Raw genomic sequence first — 21,237 nt, forward strand, 5'->3', positions numbered from 1 at the left:
ATCCAGTCTGTCTCCCCTCACCCCTAGACTCCTCACTAGCTCCTTGTAACAGTCTCTCTGCCCAGCCAGTTCAATTTCTGTCTGACATGGAGCTGTAGGTGCACAATCTCCTTTCCTACCTCAAGGCCAGCTTTGCAGGCAGTCAGGGTGGCGTGGTCAAGAGGCAAGGAGCAGTGCGGGCCTGGGGTGCAAGTCTGTGGAAGGGAGCTCGGGGCAATGGGCAGGGGAGGTGGCGGGGCCCAGGGTTGATGCAGAGTGGGGAGCCCAGGGAGGCAGCAGGAGCTATGTGGGATAGGTGGGAAGCCTGGGGAGGCAGCGGGGGTCAGGGATGATGGGGAGGCAATGGGGGCCAGGATGCCAAAAATAAGTTCACTCAGGGCGTCATTTTCTCTAAGGCTGTTCCTGGCCTGCTCCAGTTGCCCCCACTGGGCCCTAGACCCAGCCTCCCTGTCCAGCTAGTCCTAGTCTCCCACCAGGTCTCAATCTCCTTGCCCAGTCAATCCTAGTATTTCCCTCCAACTCCCAGTCTGTCTCACCACACTACTTATCCCAATCTACTCCTTTCCCTTTGCCCCGGTCAGGCTTGTGCCCCCTTGGCATTTGAATCAGGAGCCTTTCTCCTCCACGCTCTGTAAGTTCAGCAGGGGTGCACTGAGAGCACAGGAGAGACAGGCTCCCTGGTTTTAATTCCAGGGCTCTGCCCTACCCCAGCACAAACCAGCTGGGAGCAGCAATTATAGGGAAAGTTCTTCTGAACCCCTGTAGTCCCGAGCTGGAACATGCTCAGTCCGCCTGTGGTGATGGCACGTAAGCAGTCCAGTCCTATGCAGGAGCTGTGAGGGGATGCAGCGTGCTCAAGTGCTCTGTGGAGATGGTGAATGTGCAATCTGGTTATCACTAGCAGTTGTGGGAAGCTTGAGCATGCTCAATGAGTATAGAACCTTCATAGATTTAAACTTTTGAAGAAGCCTCTACTGAACATGTGCGAACTGTGATTTTTTCAAAGGCACTTGGCCAAATTTGGGTGGATTTTCGTGGGAGTGGCAAAAGGCTCTTCCCTGACACAAAGGCCTGTGAGTCCTGCCTATAATTTTTGTTTGATTGGGTTCTAAATGTCCTGGATGTTCCAAGTGCAGAATTTAAGATCACTCCCACCCTGTACTAGTTTGAATATAACAAAAGTAACATGTTACCATGATAAGTGCTACAAACATTGTATACAATAGGCTGCCATCTACTAAAAAAGCAAGCGTCAGGATTCTCTGAAAACTACCATGTTTAAAATAATAAAAATTAGGCAACTTAATCTCTAATATATATTTGTTGACTTCAAAAAATATTTAATATTTAATTTAATATTTAATTAAAATTATTTAATAATATGTTCCCATATTCTCTGTTTTCATTTGGGCTGCTTGGTCAGATTTTTTTTTCATGAAAAATTAAACCACCATCTTTAATTAATTATGTAAACCAATCCAAAATTTAAATGTAAAACTCGGGATCTTAAGACCAAGCCTTTTGGCACCATCCCTATTTGTAGTATGTTACTGGGAAACCACAGATTACATCTGTCCCTCATATCAACATATGAACACACAAACATTATAAGCCCTGCATAATATATTGAAGAGTTTATCTCTTTGCTGATGGTGTAAGCAGATCCTGAGCACACTTCAGGGCTTCATCTGGTGATGTGAAGGTTTTGTGTTCTTTCCGGTGAAGATTTATAAAACAGATAGATGGTGCTGTATCTCTAGCCATCTATCTTGAGGAGCTTCCTCATTGCTGTAAGGGCTGCATGATTTCTCTGCAATGCAACAGAAGAATCTTGGAAAAACATGGTGTTCTTGCAGTTATGTGCAACAGATTCTTTTTTAATTGCAGCAGCTAAAACAATTTCTGTCTTAATAGTTGTGGGAACCAAATGAATAAAGTTTATGGTCTTTCATGGTCAGCAGACTTAAGGGCAAATGTGCAGTATACCCTTTCAATTCTGAATTTGCCATATTTTGTTGGAATGCCTAATAAAATTGAAAGCCAGGATTAAAAAAACCAAAATAGATTTAGGCATGTCTGTATCTCCAAGGAATCCTGTAATCTGAATATTTTTCATATGACTACTGTTTTCACTTTCATCTTGTACCTCAAGTTGTGGTAGTTTTCCAGGATCAGAAATACAGCTGGCTGAAACTTGAGATTTCTGGTTCACATGAAATATTTTGAAATGTGGAAATTTCACATGAACCGGAAAATTAAAAAAATATATTATGAAAATGTGGACACATGGTGTTTCTGAAAGGAAATATGCTCCCTGGGATCCTGGCAGCTGCTGACTGAAACTGAAATTCTTGTCAGTTTCAGTCAGAAGCTGCCTGGGCACCAGGGCAGCCCAGCGGCACAGACTGCCCTGGTCTGGGGACCCCTTAGTTTCCAGACTTCCAGGGCTGCTGGCTTCTTGGGCTGCCCTGGAGTTGTGAGCCCTGGAACCCCATCCCAGAATGGTCCAGACTCCCACCTCTGCAGCAGGGAGCCAGAAAGTCCTAAGAGCCCTGTCAGCCCTGGCTTGAACTGGGGTTCAGGCTTTCCAGGCTCCCAGCTCCACGGCAGGGAGCATTGGCATGGTGGCGCTGCCCTGGAGTCACAGACCCTGTAAGCTCTGGGCTCCCCAATCCTGGGGCAGTCCATATGATGGGGCTGCCTCTGAGCTGTGGACCCTGGAATCCTGGGCTTCCCAGCAGCCCACCAGGCAAGCAAGCAGGGAACAAAGCAAGTTTGTTGAATTTGGCTTATTTTTCATAAGACGTTTTGGGTTTGAAAAATTGGCATTTTTGTTGAAAATGACCAGGTCTAGCTGGGAGTCTGTCTTCATGTCCACACTGTTGTTTTTTCCCCCCTATAAGCATACTTGGAGGCTCTATTGCTGCCTGATGCTCCGGCAGGTCTTTTCATTTAGTAGAAAACTTCTCCAGGGTACATAAGAACAGCCATACTGGGTCGAATGTAAAGAGGATTAGAAACCCTGAAACATCATTTCCAATATTATGGTAGAGTTCTATGTCATTTCTTCCACAGTTTCTGGCTTCCAGTGTATTTTTTTTCGATCTTCTCTTGCTTGTGCTAAGTCTCAGAAATGTCCCAATGTTTCTGTCATTGTAAAATCCTAATTTGGTTCGGTATCTTGCTTTTTTGCTGGTGAGTTTATTGGATCAGTGGGGGAAAGGAGACAAAGCTTAGTGTGAACACAGCTGTTAGTTAGGTCTGCATCATGTGACCATTTGAAACAAGGTTTTCACCAACGGAGTCAGCAGAACTGTAGGAACTACAAGCCCACTGGTTGCATCAGTGCCCTGAAATTAATAGGGATTGTCTATCAGCATAAGAAAAAGAACTTGTACATTCTCAAGATGAGAGATGTATGAATTGTAAACAATGTTCATTTAACCATAGAATTATGATTCAGTTAGTGCATTATCTATTTAGTTTTTATTTCGTGCAGTTTCAAGTGCAGCTTTGAAGTGTCCCGAAATAGCAAGTATTTAGTTTGGGATTTGAAAAGTACAGCAGAAGATTCAGCCACACATTTTCCTATAACATTAAATAGGTCAGGGGTTTGTTACAGGAGTGGGTGGGTGAGATTCTATGGCCTGCGTTATGCAGGAGGCCAGACTAGACGATCATAATGGTCACTTCTGACCTTAAAGTCTATGATTCTATGCAATACATATATCTATGTCTCCGAGACTGCTTTCAGAATCTCAGACATAGGCTTTTTGTCTCCATCGCCTTGAAGGTCGGTGTGGGTGTGTGTGTGTACGCAGATAGTTTCTGCTTTGGTTTTTTTGTAGTGCGCATGGCACACCTGAACTGTAGAGACCTGGCCCTTCCTTCACAATGTCCCTCCGTTGCCGTTGCCTCTTTCCTTACTTTCTTCATCCCTTTTTCGTCACAGGCATATTTGGAGATGGATCAAAGCCAGAATTATTTTTGTCTGCACACTTCTAAACTTTGGAAATTTAGATAAAATCCAATGCACTTCTCACTGAGGTTCTGTAAATTTCATCCGCTGAAGTTCTGTAGAACTAAATTCTCTCCAGATTTTATGAGAGAAAGAGAGAGAGCCAATCTTGTCTTGTTAATATATGCTGTGTAAATGCCAGGGGTACAACCAGAATTTTCCTAAGGAGGGCTCTCATTCCCCTGCCTTGCACCCAGCCCCAAGCTCTCTCCCCTGCTGTTCCCTTATACCCAGTTCTGAGCTGTCTCTCACTGCCTTTGCACTCAGACCCCGTGCTCTCTCTTCTGAACCCAGCTCCGCACAGACTCCCTTCCTGCTGCCCCAAACTGATCCCTGGGCTTTTTCCCAGGCATTACCCCACACCCAGTTTCAAGCTCTTCCCTCTGCACTCACCCCCATGGTCTCTCCTCCCCACATGCAGCCTCATGCTCTTCCCTTGATCGTGCCTCACACCCAGCTCTGAGCTCGCCCCCCTGCACCACACCCAACCCTAAGCTGTTTACCCAGAGAGGTGGTCTGGCTGAATTGCACCATCCTTACCAGGGTCCAGGCCATTCTGGGAGCCCTAAGCCCCATCCTCCTTCTGCATCTACACTTCCTCTGAAGCACCAAAGCCCAGATCCAGTCCTCCCACTTTCCTGGGGACTGGGGGTTTCTGGGGCCCTCTATTCTGCTTCTCCCCAGGGGCTGGGGGACCGAGTGCCCCTGGATGCTGAAGGACTGCACACGTGGGAGACCAAGCAGACACAGGGGTCACAAGGCTTCTCAAATTTGGCCCAGCTGCCCCTCCATCATTGCCCAAACTGCAACTTCAAAGCACTGTCTATACTGCTATTTTTAGAGTGCCAGCACGAGTCTGCTAATCAAAGTCTGTCTATCTGGACTGAGATTTCCATTCTTGCTCCTGCCAAAATGCTGTGTAGACATGTCCCAAGATGTTTGTTAGCTTGGCTGGAATTGAATGCACATTAATAAGTAAAGCATCCTCTCCGAAACCAATGGACCTGCCATCAACCGGGTATTTTTAAAGTACTTTTGACCAGAGAGTGGAGTGAAGGTGTTGCAGCATGTGCCTGGGTTAAATTTTGCGGTTTAGTTAATGTACATATCTTTTAAAGTGCACAGCAAATAAGGCAGGTTTCACTTTGCAAGATATGGTGTAAACTTAGGCAAATTACTAATTTTTCAGTTCATTTGTAAAGTGGGGCTACTTTGCACACATTTTCTGTAAAGAACTTTGGGATCTACCAATGAACAAGTGCCAAATATTATTATCAGGCATATTTCACAGACGGAAGATCTGAGAGACAGTAAATCAGAGTGACTTGTCTGGGTGGACTTGTGTCCACTTGACCTCTAAGCATAAAGACCTGGTTTCAAACTCTGGGTCTCACATTCATTTATTATGTGAACGTGTGCAGACCATTAGCCCCATCTGTAAATTGCTTTGAGATTTACAGAAGAAAGTAAAAGTGTAAAATGTTAGGGTTTATCAAAGGCTTTTCACTAGTTTTATGTGCTTATGCCTGTTCTTCTTGCTCCAAACAAAGTCCATACACTACGTAGAGTCAAAAATTCACCTCGTTCCTGGCATTTGGCTTTATTAATAAAGAAAATATCATAAAATTAACCCAGAGCCTTCTCTCCAGGCTTGGCGATCTTCTAGGACTCCTACCACAGGACTGCTCAGCTCACCCCCTAGATCCTCTCTGTGGAGAGCCACTCCCACCTTCCTTATATTTAAGTGGGGGTAGCAAACCATCTGAGACACTGAGTCAGCAGAGCCAACTTAACCCTTTTGCATCAGGATCAACATCTGCTGACTAGGTTGGGTAATTCAGGCAAACACCGACAACCTATTACAGTTTAGCTTACGGGTCTATTTTAGCAGCCACTCTGCATCAATTGCATGGGATACTGGGTCAATGTAAATGCAGTTTCCACCCATGTTTCCACCCCTCTCCTGGGTCTCCTTGCAGCCATCCACACTGGCCTATGCGGAACTGGTGCAGAGACCTGAGTTAAGGTGACATAGGGAAGGAATCAAGGTTCCTACACTGTGGTTTGTACTTACTGTACTACACGGAGGGTTATAATGCCATCTAGCAAATAGTTGTATATGGGTAAATTCAGTTTAAAAAAACTGTATTAAAAACATTTAGGTTGCAAAATCAAATACTTAAAAGTCAGGAAGTGGTGTGGTAAAGTTAAGTTTGTGTGCTTAACCTTAAATCTGCTCTCTTCTGTATATGTATTATAATGTAGTATATATTATTACATAATGATACAATAGATCTCACAACATTTTAAATAAAGCCTTAGAGTCCCTCTTGCAGCATGTTGTAAAAATAAATGCTACTCTTCCTCTGGGATACAGTCACATTGTTTCTCAGATTATGCAATATAATACTACAGTATATTAGACAGTATTGTGTTTTAAATATTAGAGATGCACCAAGTGACTCTGTAGGCAGTAGCCTACCTTAAACTTCTAATTGCCCTTTGTTATAGCCTGTGGCACAGAGCTACTGGCTCTTATCTTCAGGAAGATGTTGAGAGCTGTGTTTGCTTGCTGCTTCACGAGCCCTTGTAAATAGACACACACGTACACACGCACTTTCTCTCTCTCACTCCGTCTAATACACATGCATTTACACACTTCGGCATATTTTTAGAATATCTCCTGGAAGACTCTCGCTGTTCTGCTGGGTATGATTGTCTGATGTTTTTCTTACCAGGTACTTGTATAGTTCAGCCTTATTTAAACACTGTTATCTCTTTGATCAAAGTCTATAACCTGAAATTTGAGCTGGAAGGGAAGGGTGGGGGAATCTATCAAGTACATATATATTTAAACGTGTTTTGCTTTCTCTGTATGTATGCCGGGATTCAAATGTATTTACTTCAGTGAAATCAACTTCAGTGAAATCTTGCAAGTGCTGATTAAGCATTGGCTTTTTTAGCAAAAGCTCTAAAAATGGAATATTATGATTCAAGTATTGTCCATAGAATTAAACAATTTATAGTGAAGTTGTTTTGAAACTATTTTAAGTTGAAGACATAAAAATAAATTTCCAGTGCTTTCTTTTTAAACCCCCATCTCACTTGATGATCAGAATTTTCAAATGCTGGGCTGAATGAATGTAGAATTATTTTAGTATGGCTTGGATTTACATTAATCACTAAATCATGTTATCTAGAGCCTTGTGTGCGTCTGTTGGGGGTTGGCACTAACCTACTATGCCAGATGAACTGTAGACTATTATAGCATTGCTATAGAACTTAAAACAATTTTCAGAGTTTTTCATTAGGCTGATGCAAGACAAGTAGCTTCTGCAAAATTCAAATAATATGGGAATAAGTTGCAAGATGAAACTTGCTTGCCACACCTTTCCTCTACAATTCTGTTTTCTCGTGCTGAGTTTTAAATATAGTTTTAAGGGGAACATTTTGATTTATTTTAAAGTTGGTCCCTTTGGATTAGGTATTTGTCAATGGACAAGGAGGAAGAACATCCTCCTGCTGGATTTATTAATATTCAGTTCATATTTCAAGTAATTAACATGAATTTTGTCTAACTGTCTGACTTTTGTCTAACTGGTTTTACATGATGGTCTGAAAGATGTCTTGTTTCATATTTAAATTTATATTGCTCTCATTTTACATGCTAAACAAGAAGCAGGCAGAAGTGTACAGAAGAATTTAACTAAAGGATTCCCCTGCCTTTTCATGTTACATTTTACACTTCAGCTAAATACCAGGAATCATTATAATTTAGCACATTTAAATATGACTTTTCTCCTACATAGATAGAGTACCTCTATTGATTTCTGTTAAATACAGTTTTACTGACTGGTTGGCTGCGCGCACACACACACACACGCGCGCGCGCACACACGCGCACACACACACACACACACACACACACTCTGCTCTGCCATATCTCAGTTACAGCGTAGTCCTACCCAGGGTCATTACAATGTACACATTACATATTTCTAGCAAACATGAAAATGAATCAAACAGAAGTAGAGATAAACAGAGATAGATTGGAGCCTGGTGGGGGCATAAAAAGCGGTAAGCTGACTGACCACTGGACTAGTCTTCCTAGTTTGGTATAAGCACTGTTTTCCCTTCACCACCCTAGAGCAGCAGGACCCCATGAAGTGAAAAATTAAACAACTAATAGGAGTAAAGTTTAGTGGAACAATTATTTGGTATCAATCCAAAACTAATTGTTTCTGAAGAGATGTTTAAACCAATGTCAGTGCAAGGCAAGAGTTCTTGGCCTATGGCCAGCACCTTTGTAATGCATATTAGCTCAGATGAGGAGTACTTAAAAGTTAGAGACAGAGAGAGAGAAAGAGAGCATTTTCTCACAGCTCATGCTGCATTGGATTGTATTCTCCTCCTTGCTGAGACCAGCTGAATACCTGTGCGGTGCTTCCTTAACGTGAGTTTTGCCAAGGCTGACAGCAGGTTCTGCTCTTTTTTCAGGTGGACTATCAGCTGTTGACCCCTCTGCTGACAGTAAAAACAGATATGCCAATTGCTCGCTGCCATTAACAATGACCATGACCCTTCATACCAAAAACTCTGGAGTTGCCCTCCTGCACCAGATTCAAGGCACTGAACTGGAGACTTTGAGCAGACCTCAGCTGAAGATTCCCCTGGATCGGTCGCTCAGTGAGATGTATGTGGAGAGCAACAAGACAGGGGTTTTTAACTACCCAGAAGGCACCACTTATGACTTTGCCACTGCCGCTCCGGTGTACAGCTCTACTAGCCTCAGTTATGCCCCGGCTTCTGAATCATTTGGGTCCAGCAGCCTGGGAGGGTTTCATTCCCTGAACAATGTCCCTCCAAGCCCCATGGTATTCTTACAAACGGCTCCACAGCTCTCACCCTTCATCCATCACCACAGCCAACAGGTACCCTACTACCTTGAAAATGATCAGAGCAGCTTTGGGATGAGAGAAGCTGGCCCTCCAACCTTCTACAGGTAAATCCTACCTTTGATTTATTTGAACAGGATATGCTAAACAGGATATAGAGAAGCCCAAAGAATTGTCTCTGTATAAAGGGCCATGTAGTCTGATCAATTGAGTCACCAGTGAATAATTAGACTGTAAATGATACTGTAGAGTAAACAAAATAGCTGTTGTGACTGTTGAGTAATTGTTGCTGTAAATGTTAGAAAGTGTACGTACATGAAAAATAAGTCTGATAATGAACATAAATGTGACCTGGGAAAAACAAGTCTAGAATAATAATCTGCAAAAGAATGGAAAACAGGAAGAAAAAACACATTAAATAAAAATGAGAGTCTGAAATACACTAGAAGGGGTTTCTCTACCACCTTTGTCAAGTTCAGAGCCGGTGTAAGTGATAGTTTGAGTTTGTAGCAAAAGGCTCTTTTCTTGGCTGCCTATACAATGCTTTGGGTGGCTTATACAAGAAGCTGTTCAGAAATTCAGTATCCTTTTTAGCAATACTGTTATAGTCGACTTATTGACAAACAGCACTTCAATCATACAGAGCCTTTAGGAGCTGCAATAAATGCCTCATACCTGAAATGCATATTTGTGGTTGGAGAGAGATAAGGAGATAATTGTTTCCCTAAAATAGCACGTTTTATTAAAAGACAGAGTATTTTTACTTTCTTTTCTCTTTAGCTTCTTGTGTTTCTTAGTGGAACACTTCTATAAAAATGTTCTATTTGGGAGTATTGGCATTCATATTTTTGCAGTTGAAGATGCATTTCAGTCCTTTTTTTGGATTAGGTGGTGGAATGTGCTGCAGAGAATTTTTAGATGGCAGAGAATATATAAAACATCTTTAAGAGATGCCAAGGTTTTTCTTAGCTCTCCTTCCTCATTCTTAATTTAAAAATAAAATACCCCACCCACAAAATAAATAAATAAATCTCCATGATAAAATGAAAATATATTTTTCCTTTGTTGGGAAAATACCAGGAATGCAACACCCCTATATCCAGTCTCTCCCAAATTGTAATGTTTGGTAGCAAAATTTTGCAGGATATTGTGCTGGGTCATGTTAAAAGCGATTTCCCCCCCTTAATCTATGTCTCTGTCTCAGTTATCTGGGAGGTCTGAGCAACAAACTGCAGTTTAGGAATAATTACTGCTTATAATATTTAGGGCTAGATTCTTGCACCCTAACTCTATTGGATAGTAAATTACTTCAGGGGGATTGTTCACAGGGTAAAATAATACTCAGTATGAGTAAGAATCAGGCCACAAATCAGAGAGGAAGAGTGAAGTTTTGAAAAGGATTTGTGTAACAGATGGAACCAGAAGCAGCACCTTTTAAAAAAATCATAGAGTGGGGTTACAATAAACTTGCTATTGATGGTCTGTACTGATTATCTCACATTGACAGCCATGGTAGTGACTTGAACTAAGTTAGAGAAAGCAGTGCTGTTTCTATCTCTGTTGGCTGTACTTGATAGGATATTGCCCTGAAAACACTAAACTTTAGCTCTTTTTTCCTTTTGGGCACAGACCAAATCACAAATATCCCATCAAATAAAATAATTTTAATAGTACTCAATTTATGAAGTTATTTAAAGATAAAATCAGGAGTTAAAGTACAGGCATTTCCAAAAAGGCTGTAGAGGGCACAAATTCCACATACTCCTAGTTTGCTTTACTCATTTCAGTAGTCCCAATGAGTTCAATGGGATTAGATGAGTAAGGAGAGCAACATTTAATCCTCTGGTGTAATAGTGTTGTATGATTGTGTTGGAGAGTCACAGTATTTGCAATGGAGCATCACAATAACATTATGGTTTAGGAATGCAAATGCTGCATTCTCTGAGGCCAAATCAGCTGGAGCAGTAACTATTTAATAATTACTTACAATAAGTAGGAGATGGAGGTGTATTCTGCCATGCACTGCCCCACTTTAACACATGGCTAAAATGTTAGAAATTTTCCTCCTCCTCACGCTCTTATTGAAGAAGTTAAATACAAATTATACTATAATTAGCATGACATTTTGCATGTATACAAATAGACCTATGTATGAATTCAGTATCACTTATATTTGATTTTTTAATTAATTTTTCCTTGTGATTTTCAATACATTTCCACTGAGAAATAGTTCCTCTGAATTTCACTGCATGCTAATGACATACTGTATGTCTAGTACTGGATATTATCTTTTCTTATCTTACAAAGGTAGTATGTTCAAATCATGGGTGAAGAGTAGCCGTAGTTAATCTTTTAATTTTCTTAGAATTTTTGCATGTTTTATTGTCTTTTCACTCTTTTCAGTACTTAATTTATCAAATATTACTATGTATTTTCATGAAAATATTGTAATTTATATTTTGTGTGTATGAGTACCTGGCTATCAACTAAGAAAATGACTTTAACTGGTTTCAGTTTTTATATTTGATTTTGCTGTAAAAATTTTCACTGTACTTTGCAAAAGGTTTCTATCTCATTCAGAAAACACCAGAGGAGCCCTCCAGTGGCTAACTTAACACCTGTAAATCCCCATAGTCAGCAGCAGATTAATTCCTTTCTGTTGTCCTATTAGAAAACTAAAAGTTTACTCCACTGGCCTTGCACCTTCTAAGGGTCAGAAATAAACACTTGTCTGCCCTCTGTTTGGCTGGGGAGCTGGCTCCAAATTCAGCACAAGCTCACACAAAACCAGACTGGACCTAGTATCCAGTTGATTATGGAGCCACTTATTTGTCAGTAACAAAACACAAGACCAAGTCCAGTCAATACACTACAGGAAACATTCTATGAAAAAGCATCTGTGCATCACTAACACAGTCTCTTTGTCTTTCTCTCTCTCTCAAATGGAGCTGGAATGCTTTTTGGTGCCTCAAGCCTAGAGCATAGGTTAATATGGATAAAGTATCTGTTTAATTTTGCAGATGCGTAATATCTCCAAATCTTATTAAGGGTGAATTATTATAAAATGTCTCTTGGCTGTTTCCCATCAGTGTGATCATGTTAATTCTTAACACTTTCCTAAAATGGTCCAAAAAATGACAAAGATACACTGATCCCCATCCTGCTGGAGTTCATAAATCCCCACACAGGGTATCAGAATTTGGAAGAAGAGAGTTGGCCCTACTAGCCTAAGCTGTTTTCTTTAGCTTGAACCACTTCAGTGGCTAAACCTTATGGATGTTTATATAGGGAGCGCAATTTTTAAAAGTACCACAGTATATGCAAAATCCAAGGATAAAATGTTTCCTTTTCTTTTTAAATATAGCGTGGTATGCTCTGTATAAGGGACTACCCGTGTAGCTGACTCTTTTCTGTGGAAAGTTTCCTTTTGATTTCACAGTTGGCATTAGGCATCCATAATATAGGAATGCTGATGTTATGTCCTGAACACCAGGACTGGTTCTGTTTATAGAGCCTGTCCTCCTGTACCTGTCAATTTTGCAAAAATGGCCAATAGAGGAAGAATGGCCCCATGCTTCCCTATGTTATAGGGGTGTTGTGAGAATAAATCCATTAGGGATTGTGAGGTGCTCTGATTTTATGGTGATGGGGGCCATAAAAGAACCTAAGAGATCTCTACCTACTAGTTCTTTGAGTATGTGTCCGTGTGGGTCCCACTCTAGGTGCACTTATGCCCCATGCACTCAAGATTGGATTGTTTTTAATAGCAGTGCCCATTGGGGCTCTCATGTGCCCTGTGCCTCCTTGTGTTCCTCTGAAAGAGCATAAAGAGCACACAACCCTCCCTGAGCTCTCTTACTGCTTGCCAGACTTCACCTGTGGCCCCTTTAAGTCTGTCCTTCAGTGAAACAGCCAATAGACAAGAAGATCTTAGTATCCCATCCTATCATAGCAGAGCTGGCTGGCGGTTAGAATTCAAACATACAGAAAGGAGTCCCCTTTTCATTCCACTCCCTGACAAAGACACTGATCATAGACGGACTGGGGAGTTCACTTGGGCCATTTACAAATCCAGGAACCCTGGTTCCCGAGCGACATGGAGCTACACATAAATAAACTAGAGCTCAGAACCATAAGACTGCCATACATGACATTCCTACTGGGCCGCCAAAACTCAATCGTGCATATCTTCAAAAACCTCATGACAGCCATGACCTACATAAATAAGAAAGGAGGTGAGTGATTCACACCCATTTGCCTGGAAGTCTTTGACCTCTGGAATTAGTGCCATTAGAATAGGGTAACTCCAATGACCCTTTGTCTCCCAGGAGTCAGCAATAACTTAGCAGGCTTTTTGAGCAGGCAATCAGTGACTACCCATGAATAGTCCTTGCACAGATCCATCACAGAAGAGCTAGTTGATCAGTGGGGATCTCCCACAATAGACTTGTTTGCCACCAAGGACAATACAAAATGTCAGAACTTTTACTCTAGGGGAAGCCTGAGTACAGGGTCACTACTGGATGCCTTCCTCCATCAGTGGAACAGAGGCTTGCTACGCTCCTTTCTACCAATTTCCCTGATTCTGAGGGTGATTTCGAAGATAAAAAAGACAAAACCACGATCATTCTGGTAGTTCCATGTTGGCTGAGGCAGTTCTTTGCTGCCAGATCTACTGCAGATGTCCATTCAGCATCTCATCCAGCTCCCAGACAGACTGGATCTGGTCTCACAGAACCACAACCAAATGCTCCATCCAGACCTGAAGTCAGTGCACCTGAGGACTACAGATAGGGACTGCTTCCTACAGGTCCAGGAAATCCTGATAAAAAGCAGGAAGATGTCTATCATAAAAATGCACTTTTCAAAAAGAGAGATCCTCAATAGGTTCAGGTCTTTCTGAGCTGCCTATAATACAAGCCTCAAGACTGAAGATTCTTGACTACGTATTAAACCTCTAGCGGGTTGGTCTTTTGCTCAGCTTTATTAAAATCCACTTTGCATCGATGTCAGCACGTCAGTCAGCTGTGCAATCGTGCATAGTCTTCTCTTATCCCACGGTATCAAAGTTCCTTAAAGGGTTACTACACACTTATCCCCCAGTCAGAGAACTGAGTCCTGCTTGGGACCTCAATACAGTCCTCCTGAGACTCGTGAAGTCTCCTTTTGAGCCTCGCAGAATGTTTCTTATACCACTTCGCTCTGAAGATGATCTGCCTAGTAGCTGTTACTTCAGCCAGAACAGTGAATGAGCTTCAGGCGCTTTTGGCTGACCCTCCTCTTCAACATTCCATGGGGACAAGGCAGTGCGAGACCTTACTGGAAACTTATCCCCAAAATGGTCTCAGAATTTCATATAAAGCAGTCCATCAATTTACTTGGATTCTTCCTGAAACCATATTTAGCATTGAGAAAGAAAAGAAATTACACAAACTAGATGTATCCAGGACTCTGCTTTGGAATACTCACAGGACTAAACCATTCAGACTGTCAACTCATCTATTTCTGGCTATAGCTAGGCATTCGAAAGGCCAAGCTCCCTCATTTCAAAAGATATTGCCATGGATTACAGAATGTATCTCCTTTTGTTACCAGCTGACTAGTGTGCCTCATTTCATTGCAGCTCAGCTGACTCTTATGCCTGCTTCAGACATGTGCCAGTATCAGAGATCTGCTAGGTGGTGATATGGAGTAAGCCACTGACCTGTTATCAAACACGACGTCTTGGAGTTAGCTGCTAGGTCAGGTGTCATGTTCAGGAGAGCAGTTTTATAATCACTGTTCAACTGAGGCAGCTGATACTTCTCATTCCTGCCTTCCTGAGGGGATCCAGGAAATAACCTACAAGGGATCCACAGTGATAAGTACTCAAAGAAGAAAGAATGGTCACTTACCCTACAATAACTGTGATTTGTTGAGATGCTGTAGTCAATGTAGAACCCACAACCCACTCTCCATTCCAGCTTTTCAGAGTTCTTAGTTAACACAGGCTTTGAAATGTGAGGGAATGAGCGCAGCTGTTGTGCCCTTTGTTCCCTTACACAGGAGCATGAGGAGGCACAGGGTACTTGTGTAGCTCCTGCTATTTTAAAAAATCTGATCTTGTGTACATAGGGTACACATGCACCTACAGTGGGATCCACACTGACGACAGCATCTCGAAGAACCACAGTAACGGATGATGGCACAAAGGCAACATTGGAATTAGAAGCAGTGGCATGGTGAGAGAGGATGTCACAGAGACGGCATCAGAGCTAGAAGTGGCAGCATGGCAAGAGATCATGCTGCAGAGACCGCATCATGGCTAAATGTGGTGGAGAGATGATGCAGAGGCAGTTAAAGGTGATGGCACAGAGATGGCATCACCGATAGAGGCAGTGGCATGGCAAGAGATGATACAGGGGCAGTCGCAAGGTGTCTCTCGATGGAAGCCAGACAGCTCTTTTCCCTAGGGGCAGAAGATGGACCTGCCTGAGTGCATTCCTGGGCTGTGAGACTTTACTAACCACTGACCACAAATCGTAGGTAGGGAGCATGGAACGGGAAGAGGAAGAAGTGAGGAGTCAAACCAACATATGTCTTTTGGACTGTCATACCAAACTGAGGCAAAGGGCTACTCCCTAAGATGCTGAGGGGCTGGATGTTTTACTTAATATTCATTTAAACATACAAGTGATTTATTGTTGTGTTGTCCGAAAATAATGTTGCATTCCTTTTCCCCCAATAAAGTTTTCTTTGTTTTATACACAGACTCAGTGCTTGTGAGAGGAGAAATATTGCCTATTAAAGGCATGCAGGGAAGGTATTTAGTTCTTCCAAGATTTCAGGAAGGGGGCTGGAGCTGGTAGTATTTAGTTTTAAGAGGAACCCCTGGATATTTGAACCTGACCCCTTCTGCTGCCAACAACACCTGGCAGAAGGGTTACATGTTTAAGTTCCATGGTTTAATGATGTAGTTTAATGGGAATAAATAGTGCAGTTGCAGTTTTGATCAGCAGTTGGAGCCTAACAGCAACAGGAGAAAATTAAATGTTTTTGTTAAGGGGGGCAGCATTTTCCTCTCCTAGTAAGAAAATCTGCAGAAAAGGAACTGGAGAAAGAGCTAGAAGGCATCAGCAGTGTAGGAGAGCAGCTATGTGTCCAGTTAGTATCAGTAGCAAGTAAGCATGAATGTGCAAGTGTTTACTGGAGACTATACTGAGTTTAAAAACACTGCGCCTGATTCTGCTCTACTCACGTAAATTTAGAATAACTCCATTCAGTTCTATTGGGAGAGGTTCCCTCCCCATCTGAGGTTAAATTCCTTTTGTGTTTGTAAGCAACACGTCACTCAACGTGCCATACTTGCAAGTAGCAAGTAAATTTGTCAAAGGTTGTTCCTAGTGTTCCAGATGGTTTTAGCAAAACCTGCCATTTTCCCTGGTTTCCTTGCAACTGGCCAGGCTCTTCCTGACTTATTAGGTGCTGTGTGACATAGCTGTGCCTGTGCTCAGCCTGAATACGCTGCCTTTTTCATTGCTGACTGCTTCAGTGTTGATTTGCTCCAGCCGCCACAGGATTTTAGAGCACGGTCTGGGATGTGGATGTCCTATAATTCCCTGTGCAACAGCATGGCAAATTCAGTTAAGAAGTGGCAGGCAGATAGAGTGGCAGAAGATTTGGTCCCAGCACTAGAAACAGGTGCACCTGACAGTAAAATGGGTGGGAAGTTGCAATGGCAGTAGCAGCAGGAGTGAACGCAGCAATATTATTCAGGGCCCAAGGTGGCCCAAGCCCCACCCCTCTCTCTGGCGTTTCCTACTGTCTAGCTTAGGTGGCTAAGTGTGCTGGCTTTTGTGAATCCCATTCTTAGGTGTCAAACTTTCTCCATGCATTGTGCAGGGAGTGTGGTCTCCTAACTCAGGATTGTGAATTCCACCTGGGCATCAAGGAGCCTAAAAGTTAGGTGCTGCAACACTCAAGTCTCTTCATGATTCGAGCTCCTGATGTCCAAAGAAAAATAAATTAAAATACGTGACCAATGTTCATGTTTTGGTTACACTTTGAACCCAATTGTCAGATCCTGTTTCAAACCATGTGCCACAGAATCCTTTGTATCAGCAGTGTTCCCTTAAAATTACTGTAGTAGTTGCAAAGAACTAGGTGTGCCTGGAGCAGATGTGCCTACTCCAGTCATAATTTGAGTAGCTAATACACTGAAAGCCAGCTCTATCTATATACTTCCTTTATATAGGATTTGTCTACACTATGAACTAGGTAGCAGCTGTGGAGGCATGACTGAGCTGTGCTGAGTACAAACCTGCCTGAAAACTGTGGGTATGGCATTGGCACAGCACAGCCGTGCCTCTGCTGCTGCTTCTCATGCTCTGCCAGCTACGGTACTATTTACATTTGCACTACCTCTCGTCGAGCTACTCTGAGTATCTGGACAAGAGCAGGGAATCACATCCCTAGCTCACAATGTAGACATAGCCATAGTGGAATCGTACCCCTCCATAAGCAAAAATGATTACTATAAGCAAGAAAAAATGTGCATGCCACTAATGTGTAAGTTCCTGTAGCTCTCTTATTACCTGGAAATAGACTGCTTAGTGTGGATTATTTTAAATTTAAAATGTATAGATAGAGAAATATTTCTCTTTGTTTCATCCCCTCTGAGAACTTTTGTCCCAATTTTTTGTGGCTTCTGTCCTCATTTATATCAACAGTAGGGATATGCATGCCAAATTCAGCTGAATCTTCAAAATCTGAGAGGATGATTCAGACATGGTTAATGGAAAAAGGTGGCGTGATAAAAAGCCAGATAAAAGCAGATGCAACATAAAGTTATGTAACTGGATGTTCTTCATGATAAGCATCTGAGATATCAGTACATTTGGAATAGGTATAGGTGTGTGCATGAGACACGCACAGCGCTAGTGAAGGAAGCCAAATGTTGCTTAGAGTGGGTGGCTGAGTGCTGTTTCTTGCTGGTCCAAGTCACAAGTATAACAAACAAGATGGAAAAATAGGAAACACATCAGAGAATACTACAAAGAGAATTTTTCACAAATGTCTTGGAGGCAAATTTCACTGGTTTTATGGACACAGTGAATTGCTAGTGCTGCCTATACTGAAAGTTGCCCTATGCTTCTGGTTTTAAGACCCTGTTTTCAGTTGCTTATAATTTTGTCAAACTTCAACTGTTCAGGCTGAAATTTTCTGTGCCAGGTGTCTGCCTCAAGCTGATTTTTTTCTTTTTTAAAGTTTCAGCCAAAATGGTTCAGCTGTTTCTGAGAATGAGGGGAAAATACCCTATTTTGCCTGTGTTAAAATGGTCTTGTTTGGTTTTTGTTTTGTTTTTTTAATTGAGACGCTCTCGTGCCTCCATGCCATAGAACAGTTTGGCAGTGGGAGGTCACCCTGGTGTCAGGGACGTGCTTTTTTGCTTTTCCCAGGAAATCCTGCCCAAATTTGGCCAAGTTTTAAGCCTTTTAAAAATCTCAGTTTGAACATACTCAGTAGACATTTGTTAGAGTTTGCCAGTTAGATTCTCTGAAGGTTTCATCTGCACGGAGCATGCTGCATCACCTCATAGCTCCTATATGCTGACTGGACTGTGTATGCATCACCCCAACAGAGCGACTGAGCATGCGCCATCCCAGGGCAGCTGGGGCTGTGCAGAACTTTCACTGCAATTACTACTCCTGCCTGATGCCGGTCACTGTGGTATCAGGCCACAGAAACTGATATTTGGAAGACCCTCTCTCTTGTATTCTTAAGACCCTCCTCCTGGCCCAGCCAGCATGGAAGAAGCAGTCTGACTCAAATGCAGATGAGTCAAGAGGTGGACTGGGTGGGGGGCACAGAGAGAGAGTAGATTGGTACAAGGAGTGTGGGGATGAGGGAAGGGAGACTCTGATTGGGTTGGGGTGGAAACTGGGATTAGGAGATCAGGTGAGGAGACTGTGAATGACTGGGTAAGGTGACTGAGAGCTAGGAGCTGGTGTGTGGGGTGGATGGGTGGAAAGACTAAGATTGGATGAGGAGCAGGAGGGACACTGGGTCTGACTGGGCAAGGAGACTGGATACAGAGCCCAGGAAGGAGTCTGGGACTTTGACAGGGAGCATGGAGAACGAGACCTGGACTGGGTGAGCAAGGGCACTGGGATGAGTAGCTGAGGGGAGAAAGAGACAGAACTTGGGACAGGTTCAGGCTAAAGAGTACAGGAGTCAGGTCTGGGGGGAACAGGGGTACTATTGGGTCTGTGCTCATTAGAGTACATTCTCTTCCAGAGCCTGGAATGGAAACCAAGATTCCTGAGTGAGTCTCACCATTCTTCTGCTGTCACCAAATATCTGTGAAACCCATTGGCAAAGTGTATGTTTTATCTCCCTTTAGTGTTGGTCCTACATGGAGGATGATGATCTACTAGTGTTATCAGTTATTTCATTAGCCCAAGTGGCAGAGGTCTGTGCAGTGGATCTGATGTCCCATTTAGGTGTCAATATGATTCCATGTGTAGAATTTCTGTTTTTCAATTACTTTTTAAAAAAAAGAACCCTAGGCAAATATACACAATTAATAGAATGTTAAGATAGCAAAGTTAAGCTCACAAAAATTAGAAAATGTCTGTCTTAAGGTTGCCCATGCAACCGTAATTTGGCCCCCTTGTGATATCCATATTTAAGGCTATGATTTTGTCTCAGAGGTTGCGGAAGTCACGGAATCCGTGACTTCCAAAGACCTCCGTGACTTCAGCCTGCAGGCAGCTGGGAGCTGTAAGATCCTGCCAGCGGCCTGGAGCTGTGGATACCCTGGCCACCCAAGGCGGCGGGGACCCATGGAGCTCCAAGCCGCCGTGGGTGGCAGGGGGCCCCCACAGCTCCCAGCTGCCATGGGCGGCAGGGGACCCCACAGCTCCTAGCTGCGGGGGATGGGGACCCTGGAGTTCCTTGCCCCCACAGGTGATAGGGGCCCCTGGAGCTCCCCCAGCCAGGCCCCAGCAGCTCCCCATTTTGTCATGGATATTTTTAGTAAAAGTCAGGGACAGGTCACAGGCTTCTGTGAATTTTTCTTCATTGCCCGTGACCTGTCCCTGACTTTTACTAAAAATATCCGTGACAAAATCTTAGCCTTATCCATATTGTACTGACTTTAATTACATGATCACATATTATTTTTTCCACAGAATCCCTACATCATTCAGTGCACAGGATGGACTATGCTCTGCAGATCAATCAGGCTTGTATAGTGAATAAGGCTGTTATCTGTACGACCTCTATGTTATTTATTGCGAAAGTTGGAACGTGTGCAGTGAAAAAGGCAGAGGATTGCAGAAAGAGAAAGGATGGTCTGATGGTTAAGGCAATTGAGTACGGCCCTGGAGAATTTGATTCTAACCCAGTATCAGCTGCAAAGTTCCTAGGTGATGTTGAGCAAATCACGTAAATCAGACTTTTCACAGGCGGTCACTTAGTGTGTGTTCCTCATGTTCTTTGTGCGCAGCTTGAGACAGTGTCTGATTTGCAGAAGTTCTGAGCACTCACTGTTGCAAATAGAGTCAATGGGAGCTGTGCTTTTAACATATATATAGTTCTATATGTTACTAAATACTCTGAAAATCAAGTTCTAAGCATCAAATTGGGCACCCAAAATTCAAATTCATTTTTTTACCTTAACTGTCTGTGCCTCAGTTCACCATCTGTAAAACAAGAATAACAATACCCTCTAACTTCACAGGGATGTCATGAGAATAAATTTATAAATGTTTGTGAAGCACTTAAGACACTACAATGGTGCGCACCATGGAAAAGTCCATCAGGAAATTCATAATTCTGTCTTCAGAGCAGGGTTTGAAAAGTGTGCAGTAAATAAGGCATGAGGCCACAGGTTGAATAATAAGGAACTAATATAGAATAGCTTGCGAATTCAGTGAGACTGGTCCTAGAAATCAATGGGAAAAGCTTTGAATGCTAGTTTTAGGTAAAGTTCAATATGTATTCAAATATATATGTTCAGGTTTAATTAAGTTGTATATGGTTACTTTGTAGGGAGATGAGGGACCACTGTACAAGAACAGAGTCAATATACCATCTCCTAGGCTCCCCTTGTTTCCTTCTTCTGACGTGCATTCTTTGAGCTACTCTTCCCAATTTCCTTCATGCCCCAGCTCAGGTGAAGAATGTTGCATACTGTGTGTTAATGAGACACTGAAAGTTTACTCTTAAGAATTAGAGGTCTCATAATAATATTATAGTGGAGCGCTTGCTCCACTATAGTTAAGGTTGAGAAACCCTTTCTGTGTAAAGGATTATTCTTCTTAGTGCTCTAAAATCCACACA

The 21,237-nt window shown here is 42.6% G+C and overlaps 1 protein-coding gene across 7 annotated transcripts in view; it reads left to right on the forward strand.

The window, feature by feature from the left end:
* ESR1 (estrogen receptor 1) overlaps positions 1–21,237 on the forward strand; it is a 297,584-nt gene that overhangs the window by 98,263 nt on the left and 178,084 nt on the right. For 6 of the 7 annotated variants that reach the window (XM_048844214.2, XM_075126808.1, XM_048844211.2 and 3 more), the window contains one exon: positions 8,516–9,020. In XM_048844214.2, the coding sequence (XP_048700171.1) occupies positions 8,587–9,020 (434 nt within the window). In that variant the 5' untranslated portion in view covers positions 8,516–8,586. Of the gene's footprint in view, positions 1–6,623; positions 6,757–8,515; positions 9,021–21,237 lie in introns of those variants that run through there. The other variant, XM_048844212.2, reaches the window with a different exon arrangement.

This window comes from Caretta caretta, chromosome 3 (assembly GCF_965140235.1).
Source record: "Caretta caretta isolate rCarCar2 chromosome 3, rCarCar1.hap1, whole genome shotgun sequence".
In the NCBI taxonomy this organism is placed as follows: Eukaryota; Metazoa; Chordata; order Testudines; family Cheloniidae; genus Caretta; species Caretta caretta.